Source organism: Loxodonta africana, chromosome 11 (genome assembly GCF_030014295.1).
Source record: "Loxodonta africana isolate mLoxAfr1 chromosome 11, mLoxAfr1.hap2, whole genome shotgun sequence".
NCBI classification, from domain to species: domain Eukaryota; kingdom Metazoa; phylum Chordata; class Mammalia; order Proboscidea; family Elephantidae; genus Loxodonta; species Loxodonta africana.
The window spans coordinates 10,306,288-10,320,879 of NC_087352.1; the positions used below are offsets into that span (position 1 = coordinate 10,306,288).

Consider the following 14,592-nt stretch of genomic DNA (forward strand, 5'->3'; position numbering starts at 1 on the left):
ACATTCTCAACTTCCTCATTTCATTTTATTCCTAATAATGTTTGGTATTCTTATAAAACCAAATGATTGTAGAGAATTCAGAAAATACAAAAATATTCATAGAAAAAAAGTTTAATTACCTCTGACTCCAAAGTGTAAAGATAGCAACTGTAAAGCTTGAAATATATTTCTGTATAGTGGTTCTTTGTGGGTATTTATATACTTCACTAATATATAAACATTTACCAATATTGAAATCATGTTTTCCATAATGTTTTTCCTATTTATTTATTTATTTATTTTATTGTGGTTTAGGTGAAAGTTTACAGCTGAACTTTATTTCTGATACAAAAATTCATGTACATACCATTTTGTGACATTAGTTATAGCCCCCACAATCTGATAGCACACTCCTCCTTTCCACCCCGGGTTTCCTATGTCTATTCGACCAGTTCCTGTCTTTTCTTGCCCTCTCACCCTGCCTCCCAACATGAGCCACCCTTTTGGTCTGTTGTATCTGATTGAACTAAGAAGCACACTCCTCACGTGTATTTTTTTTGTTTGTTTTATAGTCCAGTCTAATGTTTGTCTGCGCAGTAGGCTTCGGGAATGGTTTCAGTTCTCTGTTAACAGTGGGTGTAGGGGCCATTGTTTTGGGGATTCCTCCAGTCTCTTTTAGACCGTTAAGTCTGGTCTTTTTATGTGAATTTGAGTTCTGCTTCACGCTTTTCTCCCTCTCTGTCCGGGACTCTGTTGTGTTCCCTGTCATGGCAGTCATTGGTAGTAGCCAGGCATCATCTAGTTATTCTGGTCTCAAGCTGGTGGAGTTTCTGATTCATGTGGTCCTTTAGTCTCTCGGGCTGATATTTTCCTTGTGTCTTTGGTGCCCTTCATTCTCCTTTGCTCCAGGTGGGATGGGACCAATTGCGGCATCCTAGATGGCTGCTCAAAAGCTTTTGAAGACCACAGACACCACTCACCAAAGTGAGATGCAAAACATTTTTTTAATAAACTTTATTATACCAATTGACCTAGATATCCTCTTCTCTTATCTTTTTCAGCTATGGAAATTTCCACACACCTCTAAGAAAGAATAGACTAAGGAACTGCTATATATTATCATCTTCGTCATTATTATATTCCTCACTGTTGTTATTTCTACGAGTACTTTCTAAGTTTTTGCATTTTTCTTACTTCTGAAATAAATATTGTGTTAAATGATGTATTTCACTGGGCAAATCTGCTGAAAAAAACCGTTTTAAAGTGTTAAAAAGCAAAGATATCACTTTGAGGACTAAGGTGCGCCTGACCCAAGCTATGGTATATTCACTTGCCTCATACGCATGTGAAGGATAGACAAGGAAAAGAAAGACCGGAGGAGAATTGATGTCCTGGAATTATGCTGTTGGCAAAGAATATTGAATATACCATGGACTTCGAGAAGAATGAACAAGTGTGTCTTGGAAGAAGTACAGCCAGAGTGCTCCTTGGTAGTGAGGATGGCATGACTGCATCTCACATACATTTGACATGTTGTTACCCGAAGCAGGGCCCACCTGGTATGGCTTCCTATCTGTTAAAGCACATTGAAGTGAGGAGAAAGGGAGAGTGTTCATTGCCTGTACATGAACAAGGACCAGAAAGAACGTTTCTCAGATTCTGCTCTCTGATCAAAGGGAAGCAAAGCCTTTTATACCATCTCTCACAAGGAAGTACATACAAACATGAACTACGTATGCTATCTTGGCACATAGGCACAGTAAGATAAATTGCATTTTTTTCTTTAGTATGTATAGAAAATACGGATAAGTCCGGCCGTGGGTGGAGATTTTACTATTATAATGAGACTTAGGTTACTTTAGGATACTTTTGAAGCTAGTAAACTGGTTTTGACTGGGTTAAGGCAGAAATTGAGTTACAGGCAGTGCTTAGGGTCTTGATGACAATGGACAGCAGAAGCAGGACACTTGTGGTCTTGCTTAATGGTAGGTGAGCAGGTTCTAGCTGTGCTCGCTATAAGTGTTATCAGGAGGACCAGTCTCTGGTCATTTTTGATGGGGAAGAGGATAAGCAAAAAAGAGGAAGACTCTAAACAAAATGAATTGACACAGTGGCTGTAAGAATGGGCTCAAACATAGCAATTATTGCGAGGATAGCACAGGACTGGGCAGGATTTTGTTCTGTTGTACATAGGTTCACTATGAGTCGGAGCCAACCTGACAGCACCTAACAACAATAGTAACGTCTTTTAGGTGAAAGTTTCAACAGCAAATTAGATTTCAATTTAACAATTTTTATACATATTTTTTGGTGATATTGGTTACAGTTTTCACAGTATAAGCATTTTCATTATATCCATTCTGTTTGTTCTGTTTCCGTTGTTCTAGTTTCTCTTCCCCTCATTACCTCCCCATCTTTAAGGGGGAGTTATGTTAATGAGTGTCTTAGGCTGGGTTCTCTAGAGAAGCATAACCAGTAAAGCATATATACAGACAGAGAGAGAGAAATTTATATCAAGGAAATGGCTCATGTGGTTTTTAGAGGCTGTAATGTCCCAAGTCCATGAGGAAAGAGGATTCTCCTGATTCATGTAGCCACAGGGGCTGGCGATCCCCAGATCGGCAGGCCAAAGAGCAGGGCTGTATCAGGCTGTGAAGATTCATGAATCTCAAGACTGGCAGGCAAGCCGCTAGCTCAAGTCCCAAGAACCAGAGGTCAGACTAACAGGAGCCAGCTGCAGGACCTAGAAGAAGCAATAGGCCCAGCAGGCTGAGCAGGAAAAAGCTAGGTGGCAGAGGGTGGAGAGATGAAGGCTGAGGCGGGTGGTGAGCAGCCACAGGCCCTGTCCCTGCTGGCACCACAGCACATCTCATCATGGGAGTGGTCATGTGTCAGATTTCAACAGGGAAGTGATTACAACATTATACAACTACCAAAACACTGAGAACCATGGCCCAGGCAAGTTGACACACAACCTTAACCATCACGGTGAGGCAGGACTTAATCTACAAGATTAGGCTGTGTCTTCAGTCCATCTCTTTTGGGATATAAGCGAGAGAAGCAAGCAGAGAGACGGGGACCTCATACTACCAAGAAAGTAGTGCCAGGAGCAGTGTGTCCTTTGGACCGGAGGTCCGTGTGTTGAGAACCTCCTAGACCAGGAGAATACTGATGGCAAGAACCGTTCCCCAGAGCCAACAGAAGAAGCCTTCCCCTGGAGGTGGCAACCTGAATTTGGACTCTAGCCCCCTAGACTGTGAAATAATAAAGTTCGCTTTTTTAAACCCAACCACTTGTGGTATTTCTGTTATAGCAGCACTTGATAACTAAAACAGGTAATCTCCAGCACTGATTTTTCTTTAATGTTTTATTTTGTATAATTTCAGACCTTCAGAAAAGTTGCAAAAAGTGTAAGGAATTCTCGTATACTAATTACCCTGATGAACCAGCTGTTTACATTTTGGTTATTTCTTTTGTCTGTGCCCATCAGCCAAGTCCCATCAGGAATGGACTCGTAATCAAAGATAGATTACTTTAGCTTGCTGCAGCAAGGGAATCACACAGTGGGGAATCGTGGAATGACTTTATAAGAGGTAGTTCTGAGGGTTTTTTTTTTTTTTTTTTTAATAGGGCTCTAGCATAATATATTCTTGCGAGTTGCTTTAGAGTTTGCCCAAACTTATCATGTTACCATGCACAATGGAACGAAACACTACCTGGTCCTGTGCCAATTCCTGATCTGTTGTGGATCTGACAATGTTCTGTGTGATCCCCAGGGCTTTCGTTGGCTAATTTTCAGGAGTAGATTATTAGACCTTTCTTTTTAGTCAGTCACAGTCTACAAAGTCTTGTGAAACCGGTTCAGCATCATAGCAACACATGGGCCACCACTGATAGCCGTGGTCCGTGAGGTGCATTACCTGGAGATCAAACCCAGGTCTACTGCATGGTAGGCGAAAATTCTACCGTTAAACCACTAGTTCCTCATAACATTATACTAGATGATTTTAAATGTCAATTTAATATTAAACATTAAAAGTAACTAATATTGTTATCCTTTAGAAAATAGTGGATACCACATTGGATAACATACTGTTACCTAATCCACGGTCCATATTTAATTTTTTTTCTTGTCCCAGAGTAAGAGTTGTATATATAAAGGTCTTCCTCCCAGTTCAGGGTCTAATTTATGTATTTCCTATATTTGTCATGTTTCTGTATTCTCCATTCATCTAGAATGATGCTTCAATATTTGCCTTTTTTGTTCCTTCTGTTTTTGAGAAGTATGGACTGGTGTTTTAGAGACAAGCCTTCATTTGGTGTTTATATGGTAATTTTCATGTTTCAATACGAATTATGCTTATTGGCAGGGATATCACAGAAGTGATGACATGTCCTTTCAGTACAATATATCTGGAGGCCAAAGATGTCAGTTTGTCCCAATATTGGTGATCTCAACTTTCTTCATTTGGCTAAGGTGATGTCTGTCAGATTTTTCCACTGTAAAGTTACTATTTCACCTTTTGTAGTTAATAAATATGAGGGAGGAACATTTATTACTGGGCATAAAAGACCAGCTTCCTCTTCTCCGTATTCATCGAGATTATACATTTCATATCCATATGGACTCATAATCCGATCTTGTTAATTTAAGTGAAACAATTATTTTTTACCAGCCTTGTTTACATATATTTTACATATCATAGAATCCAGCCATTTCAGATGTACAGTTCAACGATTTGTAGTAACTTTACTGAGTGGTGCCCCAGTCACAAAAATCCGTAGGAGAAGGTATTACTTTGCCCCAGGAAAACCCCTTGTGCCCATTTACAGTTAAATCCCTTCATCTCCCTAAGCCCCAGGTAACCACTAACCTATTTTCTGTCTCTGTACATTTCCCTATGCTGGAAATGCCATACAACTGGGATCATACAATACATACTGTTTTCTGAGTGGCTTTTTTACTTACCATGAGTTCAGGGTTGATCCATTTTGTAGCGTGTATATCTTTCATTCCTTTGTATTGCGGAACAGTATTCCATTGTATGGATAGGCCACATTGTCCAGTCAGGTGGCCTGAATAGGTTTTCTGTTTTGGGCTTTTATGATTAATGCTGCTGGGAACATACTCTTAGAAGTCTTTATATGGACAAGTCTTTATGTGGACATGTGTTTTCATTTCTCTTGGGGAGACACTGACTTGGAATTGCTAGTTTGAGTGATAGTTTCATGTTTAATTTTTTTGCTAAACTGCCAAACTGTTCTTTAAAGTAGCTGCATCAAACTACTTTTTCCACATTCTTGTGTTTTTAAATAAAAGCTGTGCAAGGGAATTTTAAAACTGAGGTGCCTTTATAATCTGAAGGGGCCAACTTGAGGTTTGGGTAAAAAAATAAAGGAGTTGGGAACAACTCCTTTATTGCTCGTTCTGTTTTCAGCATAGGAACAGCCATCCTCCTTGCATACCTTATCATGATACTGAGAAAAAGTTCTCTCCCTGTGATAATGTAAAACAGTTCTGACAGGCTGTTTCTAAGGGATGAATGTCCAGTAATGATTACTTAACAACAGTGCAGTTCGCCTAAGCGTGGAATGTCCAGTAATAATGATGTAACTATCCTGCAAACCCTCCTCCCTGGGCACATCACTTTATGATTACCACACTGTAACCAGTCTAAGAAAGACATGTATATCCTTTTAAGCCAATCTCCTTGAGAGCTTCCATCACAGGAAGTGCTGCCTCATGAGTTCCCTCCACAGGAAGTCCTGCCTTAAAATGATCTACTACCCATCAAATAATGTCTTTTGATGACCTTAGCCTGTAATTACTAATCAAGTAATATATTTCGATGATCTAGGTGTGTAAATACCAGTCAAGTAATGTACTTCATATTTCTCATTCGCCCCTGATAAAATATCACTGAAACATCGTCATCTTAAAGTGTTAGATTTCACCGCGTGAAACTCAGTCTCTTCCCAACTTGAGCCATCTCTTTACTTACAATAAATCTTTCAATTTTACTGCAATCAGAGCACAGGTGTTTACTCTTATACAAAACTAAAAACTAATGTTTTTCTTTTCTCCCAGTGTGTTGATCTATTTTTCTCCTCCATGTTTTAATTTGTTTCAAAGTAATACACAACTTTAGTTTAAAATATTCAAGGATACTAGAAGACATCCCAGGCATTTGTGATGCACCTTTTTATTTTTATGTTGATAAAAGTACTCTTTAGGTCCTTTCTGCTTAATGACAGAAATTTCACTTGTTTTAACACCTTTTAGAAAATAGTTGCCAGTGCCAATTTAAATATTGTTAAGGCACCAGTTTATTAATGAAGAAATTCGAGCCCGTTTAACAGATTTATCATAGCTTACATGTGACCTTCACTGAACAGACAAATCACATCCGAACTCCATCTATCTTACTGTGTTCCCATGGTAGAAATCACATTTATAGGACAGTTGCATATTCCAGAATATCATGTTTTCTGTAGCTGCAAAGGATTAAGAACCCTGGTCGTGTTCTAAGAGCTTGCCAACTTGCAGCAATCCTGTCAGTGAGTACTCTTTTACTTACTGCTCCACAGATGACAGAATTGAGGCAAAGAGATGTTATTAATTTGCCCAACAGAACACAGCTAGTGAGTAGCTTTGCCAGGATTTGAACCCACATATTTTTTGGCCCCAGAACTGACTCTCATTCTATATATTATCTCAATAACTATCTTACCAGAATCAGAATTGCTGCCTTGGGGCCAAATAGTAACACTGGTAGTGGGACCCCTGTGTGTAGCTATGCAGAGTGTTCACTGAACCACAGTTCAAACGGGTCAAGGACATCTGGAGACCATGTAACGCTGTTTATCAAGCCCTGTGCAGCTGCAGCAGAACACAGTGCCCCTTGGCTAATTTCACAATAAGTGTCCACAAAGGTGAGTGACATCACTGTCCTCTCCTTCCCTATGTTGGCATTCCCAGGACTCTGCGTATCTCACAATTCCTTTTATCATCAGAAGTAGAGAGTTAAATGACCATTCTCAAGGTGACTGGGGCTTACATTTTCGCTCTTAAAATTTCTTCTCACTACTCAGATTGCACATGGTTTCCTCTTTCTTGCAAAGCCTCCAGGAGAACATTTGAGAACCTGTTCTTTGCCAGGTACTTGCTTTGTACGTTTCTTGGGTTACTTTGGATTTGTATTTAGTTTTTGTTTTATCATTCTTTTTTCGCCTCAAAAATCAGGGTTAAAAAATGAATTAGACGTCATTTCTCACTAATAAGCTGTGTTTTCTCATAATCTTTGCCTCACGTGCCTTTTAAATATATTTCTATTCATGATATTTAAATTATCTTTTTTTCATTTAATTTTGTAAAACATTCATATTTTGGTGGCTTCATCAATTTCCAGTGGAATTTATGTACTTTTTTAAATTTATAACTGCTGCTTATTCATAGCAACTTAAGTGGCTTAGGAGTTTGATGTTTAAAATAAGACTTCAGTGAGATCATTGTATAAAATATTTTCCCCTAAAAAGCAATTCTGAAAAAATTCTTCTCTTCAGCCAGTGTACCACACGTCCAAAGTACTTTTTCATGTGGTACAATGACTGTTTGATAGATAGAATAATCAAGCGTAGCATAGCACAACGTAACGTACCCGCTGCTTCACACCAGTATTGCTGGATGTTAACACATAGGAAGACCTCTATTCTCCTTTCCCACGCCAGAGTCATTCCTAGTGTGTGTGTTATTTGCTGATCTATATTTTTTCTTCCTGTGTTAACTAATTTTCTCAAAGCAATACACCTTCGTTTAAAACATTCCAGGATACTAGGTTTCCAGGCACTTGTGTTCTGTCATTACATTTACTCCTCAGAGCAACTTAGTGTGTGCTGGGTCTTATCTTCATTTTAAACATATGAAATATGAAAATCCTGCTCAGGTTCCCAAAGGAAAGCAAGGGTCAGAAGGGTCAGGCATTTTGTTCAAATAAAAGAGGGAGTCAAGAGGAAAGAAAGCATTCTCTTTCAGCAGACCCACAGCCAGTAGGTTGGGTGCATGAGGTGGCTCCTGAGTGATGATTTCCACAGGTTCCACTGTTCCTCCCAAGGCGGCTCCTCACTGTGCTGCTTTTCTCTTCCCAATGTCCACATCCTCTAATGCACAGATGCTCACAAATCCTGCCAGCCAGACAAGTACATTCATTAGCCCAGTTGTTGTATGACAACAGGCACATCACACAGTGTTACAAGAAAAAGTAACAACTTGGTATGGTAATAATTACAGTATATAGAAAAAGAGATAGGCTTATTGTGGAACTGTTGGAATCCCAGGCTAAAGGAAATCATAAGAATATAGACAAAAGACATGAACAGACAAATTTAAAAGATGAAATAGAAATGGCCAATGAATACATTAAAAGATGAATGTATAACTGATTAAATGAAAATTATGAAAATAAAGTTTTTTCCTAATTAGATGACCCTAACAGTAGAACTATTTTCTACCTGCTTTTCCATCTTATGTAGAGTCAGTGATACTTACACTCGCGTAAAGATGAGTAAAGAAAGAAAATCTGCCATTGTATGATCACAATTTCAAATATATTTTTATTTCCTGACATTTTAACTTTCTCTTGAAATTTATATTAAAGAGAAGTGTAAGATCTACAGAAAATGATAGTCTGTGTTTTTAAATATATCCTGCCTTATTTTTGGTGAAAATATATATTACAGCAAATACCACTCCCATTCAACAGCTTCTAGACAATGATCATTGACATTGGTTACATTTTGCAAATTGTGTCAACATTCTCCTTGTTTCTGTTCTAGTTGTTTCACTCCCGTGGCCTTAAGCTCCCTGCCCTCCAGCCTTCTCTTGTATGCTTTATAATAGCCGTTGTCCATTTGGTCTTATGTAGATAATTTTTTTAAGAGAACATAATATTCAAGGGTGACAATCTTTACGTTTTGAGCTAAACTGTGACTTTCGGGCATGGTGTCACTTCAAGGTTTGAAAAGTAACTTAGGGCAATAGTCTTGGGAACTTCTCCGGCCTTAATAGGTCCAGTAAGTGTGGTTTTGCTAAGAATTTGAAGTGTTACTGTACATTTTCTCCCTTTTTGTCAGGATCTGTCTATTGTGTTCCTGATCAGAACATTCAGTAGTGGTAGCCAGGCACCATTTAGTTCTTCTGGTCTCAATGAAGAGGAGGGAGTGGTACATGGAGACAGTTGATCCTGCCATCTAGTACCTTCGCTGATTCTTGGGTTTCCTTCTTTCTCTTTTCCTCCAGACGAATGGAAACCAATAGTTGTATCTTAGATGGCCACTCATAAGCTTTTAAGACCCTAGACAGGACCCACCATACTGGGACTTAGAACATAAATGTTAAGAACTATATTATGCCAATTTATTGTCCTAGGAGACCATGACCCTAATCCCTCAAACCAAGAGAACTACTCCTGTGAGGTGATTGCTTATATCTAATGAGTGTCAGTCTCTGTGGCCACTCCTCCTTTCTTTGGTTGTTATTGCAAAATTCTGCATAACATAGCATTTGCCAGTTCATGTTTTTTTTTTTTCCTTGTATACAGCTTGTTGACATCAAGTACATTAGGCAAGTTATGCATAATTCACCCACATTCAGTGCATCTTTCTCATCACCATGAACAAAATGGGAGTACTACTTAGTGCATGCTCCCGTTTCCCCCAACCCCCCTCCGGAAATCACCAATGAACATTGGTCTCTATATTTATTTATTCCTGTCATTACATAAAAGTGAGAACATACAATGTTTCTCTTTTTGTGTTTTTGCTCAACAATGTCCTCCAGATGCATTCACATTCCAAGCAGGATATTTCAGGAGCCATTTTTATTTATGGCTGGCTAGTATTTTGTTGTATGTATGTACCACATTTTGCTTATCCATTCATCTGTTGAGGGCTACTTAGGTTGTGACTAGTGGATATTCCACACGTTTTAAAACTAGTAAATTTTTTTATCAGTTCTGTGGTGCAAATGACATCTGACGCCAGCTACCTGGAATTAAGCCAAACTTCACAGGTTCAGGCCACTCTCTTCCACAAAAGTGCTCTTACTTCAGACACTAATGGAAACTTGGCAACAACCTCACTTTTGAACAGCTAACTACAAACTCAGAGGTTCTCATTACACCGTTGGGTTTGATAATTCATTAAAATATATCATAGAACTCAAGACAGACTATACTTACAATAACAGTTCTATTATAGCAAAAAGTTCTAAATCAAACTCAGACAAAGAGACATAGGGCAAGGTCTGGAAGTGTCCCAGTCAGGAAACTTCCCTTGTCCTCAAGGACAGTTCACTCTCCTGGAAGATCAACATGTAGCAGTATGAAGAATATCGTCAACTAGGGAATCTCACCTGTGTTTGTCGTCCAGAGTGTTTATTGGTATTTCATTGCATAGGCATGATTAATTGAATCAAGGCCGCATGATTGAACTCAAAATCAAACCACCTTCCTATTGTGAAAGTTGAGCTGGTATCTTGTGACTCAAAGCTCCAAACCTGTGATCATATGGTTGGGATTTCTGGTATGGTCAGTCCCCATTCTAGTCCTCTTGTTGCCATAAACTACCTGGTGTGGCCCCAAAGGGCTATCAGAAATAACAATGGAAATTCCAAGGGTTTAGATACTGCCTCCCGGGAACCAGGGACATGGGCTGACTAAATTCTATGTTTCACACCTAGATTTCATACATGGAATACTATGCAGCCATGAAATGGGTTGAAGTAAATAATTCTAATGGTAATAATTATCATGTATTAAGCAATTATTCTGTGCCATACATTGTTACAAGTGATGTGTGTGTGTGTGTGTGTGTGTGTATTCCCTTGGTTATCTTTGAAAGAAACTTGTAATGCACAAAGCAGTACACAAATTGAAAACTAAGGTATATGGAGAACTAGTCCAAGGTTACTTGACAAGCAAGGGACAGATCATTGGATTACATACTTGTATGGTAGCTTAAACTCAGTGCATTGAATGTTGGAATTCATGGACTTGGGGTGTGCCTTCAGAGTTGAGGGGAGGCAGTACATACCTGTCCAAGACAGGTTACCAAAAGTTTATTAGTTTGGCAGACATTAAAGAAAAATTTTACTAGAATAAGTGTGTATGAAGTGTGTGTGATAGGGTGGTTGGTGCTATCCAATTCTGTTGAAGTTAAAGTGGTAAACTTTTCTGAGTCAATTGGTAATATGAATCAAAAAGTAAACTATGTGTGACCCAACATACAGCATTTAGAGTTCTAGGCATTTACTCTCTGAGAACAACAAGTAAAGGTCCAAGTTCATTGCCACACTGTCCATGAAGCTAAGGAAAATCCATGTATGGCACTGGCAGGATAGAAGGAATAAGGGCTGGGAAGTCTACACATTGCCTCATGTTCCCCCACATCTGCAACGACTATCCATCCTTCCAACCTTTTTAAGTGAGTGATAGTTCTAAGACTGGGTTATCCTCGTGTTTGATGTTATAGGAATCAGTGACTTTCAAGGACATGGCTGTAGTCTTCACTGAAGAGGAGCTGGGGCTGCTGGGCTGCACACAAAGGAAGGTGTACCAAGATGGGATGGTTGAGAACTTCAGGAACCTGGTCTTGGTGGGCGAGAACAGCAACCCTCAGGAGTGTCTTTAAATGCTCAGATTTTGAAGGTTTTGAATGTGCATGGGATCATCACCTGAGTTTGAGGAACTGACCGTCCTACCAACAACTGTTTAAGTAGAAGGAAAGAACACACTCCAGCCAATTGCATGAATGGTGTGAGAGCCAGTGGGAGAAAGTAGACACTTGTTTAGAAGCAAGTCAACCTATGTTTTATTAATACAGTCGGCCATCCCTGCCCACCGGTTTTGCATCCTCAGATTCAACCAACCATGGATCAAAAATATTCAGGGGGGAGGGGAAGAAAGAGTGCCAAAAAGCAAAACTTGAATTCTCTTTCGTTTGCCAAGCACCGCGCTGAATCTCTGCAAACAGAATGATGTGTAGGCATACCCTTCTGAAGCCTCTCACCATTTCACATACCGTCAACTTCTCTCCAGCACGGGTTGTTTGAGCATTCTTCACTTCATGTCTAGTTTGTTAGCTACTTGTGTTGTGTTCACCTTTAGTTTCTGTGGAAAAAAAAAAAAAGGCACCTAAAAAGCAATTAAGCGGTCAAAGCAATTCCTCAAAGGCTAAGAGGGAGTGTACAATGCTATCCTTTGAAAAAATTAAAATCTTAGATGTTTTGAAATGTGGTATGTTGTTTGCCGAAGCGGGCAGAGTGTAAGGGAATTAAATAAAAAATTGAGGTCGCCAAAAGCAAAGAAGTTTCCTGGATAAACTGAATGCTTCAAAGGTCAGTGGAGCAAGGGCGGGGGTCTGGGGACTATGGCTTAAGGGAACTTCTAAGTCAATTGGCAAAATAATACTATTATGAAAACCTTCTGCATCCCACTCTGCAATATGGCGTCTGGGGTCTTAAAGGCTAACAAGCGGCCATCTAGATGCATCAATGGGTCTCAACCCACCTGGATCAAAGGAGAATGAAGAACAAGAACACCAAGGTCACATGACAACTATAAGCCCAAGAGACAGAAAGGGCCACATGAACCAGATACTTACATCATCCTGAGACCAGAAGAACTAGATGGTGCCCGGCCACAACCGATGACTCCCCTGACAGGGAGCACAACAGAGAACCCCTGAGGTAGCAGGAGATCAGTGGGATGCAGACACCAAATTCTCATAAAAAGACTGAGACTAGAGGAATCCCGGTGGTCATGGTCCCCAAACCTTCTGTTGGCCCAGGACAGGATCCATTCCCCAAGACAACTCATCAGACACGGAAGGGACTGGACAATGGGTTGGAGAGAGATGCTGATGAAGAGTGAGCTACTTGTATCAGGTGGACACTTGAGACTGTGTCGGCATCTCCTGTCTGGAGGGGAGATAGGACGGTAGAGAGGGTTAGAAACTGGCAAAATTGTCACGAAAGAATAGACTAGAAGGGCTGACTCATTAGGGGGAGAGTTAAGTGGGAGTATGGAGTAAGGTGTATATAAGCTTATATGTGACAGACTGACTTGATTTGTAAACGTTCACTTAAAGCTCAATAAAAATTATTAAAAAAAAAAATTGAGGTCGCTCATAAGATCTGAAATGGCCAGAGTCATGGATTGAATTGTGTCCCCCCAAAAATATGTGTCAGCTTGGTTAGGTTAGGCCATGATTCCCAGTATTGTGTGGTTATCCTCCATTTTGTGATTGTAGTTTTATGCTGAAGACAAGGAGAGACCTGGAAGGGGCCCAGAGCTAGATCCATCAGCGACAGGCCCAGAAGGGGACCAGCGATAAGGTCATTGTGGACAAGCTTGGGTGGTACCCAGTGGCATAGCTGGCAGTGACAGACAGCAGGGCCAGGAGGAGCTTGTCCTGATGGGGCTGAGAGGAGACCTGTACTGAGGGGGCTAAGAGAAGGCCTGCATGACCCTCAATAGCTGAGAGAGCTGTCTGTGCACTGAAGAAGGAAGACTTTGCCTACATGCTTTCTGATCTTGATTCCTGAGTTGTACCCTGTTCCTTCATGAGCCGCTTAATTTTAAGTCTGGTCTATTGAGTTCTGTGTGGCCATTGCAGTGGATCATTGAACCCGGAAGAGATGTAGTGAGTGCTGTGGTAGGAACGGCTGGTGTGAAAATTGGTAAAAAGGTTGGAGAGTGGAAAGGCACATCTGACCACCACCTCCTAGGGATCAGCTTTGTGCTGATCCTGGTCATTATCCCCCCTGCAGTTAGACAGGTTCTGATTTTGTTATTACTACTTTGGCCACTTTATGTCATGTAACCTTATATATTTTCAGCTTTTGGAATTAGGATTTCGAAATGTTTGTGGGACCATTATTTTGCCTACTAGATGCGTTTGTCTCACACCCATTTACTTCCCCTCTCTCTCTGCCTGGAGTACTCTTTCACCTAAAATCCTCCTGGTCCCCTTCATTACTTCATTCGTGCCTTTACTCAGTTTTGACATCACGAGACAAATGTTGTCTATCTACCCCATTTAAAATACCATACTCTCTTTATTCTCCTTACTGTATCTTATTTTGTCACATGAATTTTTTATTTGCTTATCATCTATTCCTCCCGTTGGAATGCTATCTTCAGGAGTAAAGAATTTTGCCTGCTTTGTTTATTGCTGTCTCCTCAGGGCCTAGAATTGTCCTCGTACATGGCAGATATCTGGACATATTTGTTGATTTAAGTAGGGAATGAGTTAATGTGTAGGGAGACCTACCTCACTATCTCCCTCAGCCATGGAGATAGCTAGCAGGTAATTCTTAAACTGGAGTGAATGAGGTGGTTGCAGAACATTTGTGTCTTGGGGTGAGTGTCTAACCAAGTTCTACTTTCTTAGGTGCCCTTGTGGTGAGTGCGTGTTTGTGCCTGTGTGCTTGACCCACATCCTAGGGAAACATTTAAACATTGTGGTTGTGACCATGCTGAGCAATATACATTCCATGTGGCTTTTCTGGAGCCTTCCATAGGGGAGCATATACATTTCTGGAAAGGAATACTTTTT

The 14,592-nt window shown here is 40.2% G+C and overlaps 1 protein-coding gene across 1 annotated transcript in view; it reads left to right on the top strand.

The window, feature by feature from the left end:
• Window positions 1–3,566, top strand: part of LOC104845434 (zinc finger protein 234-like) — a 44,163-nt gene extending 40,597 nt beyond the window's left edge. The window contains exon 6 of the mRNA XM_010586436.3: window positions 1,041–3,566. Within this exon, the coding sequence (XP_010584738.1) occupies window positions 1,041–1,066 (26 nt within the window). The 3' untranslated portion in view covers window positions 1,067–3,566. The remainder of the gene's footprint in view (window positions 1–1,040) is intronic.
• The last annotated feature ends 11,026 nt before the right edge of the window (window positions 3,567–14,592 follow it).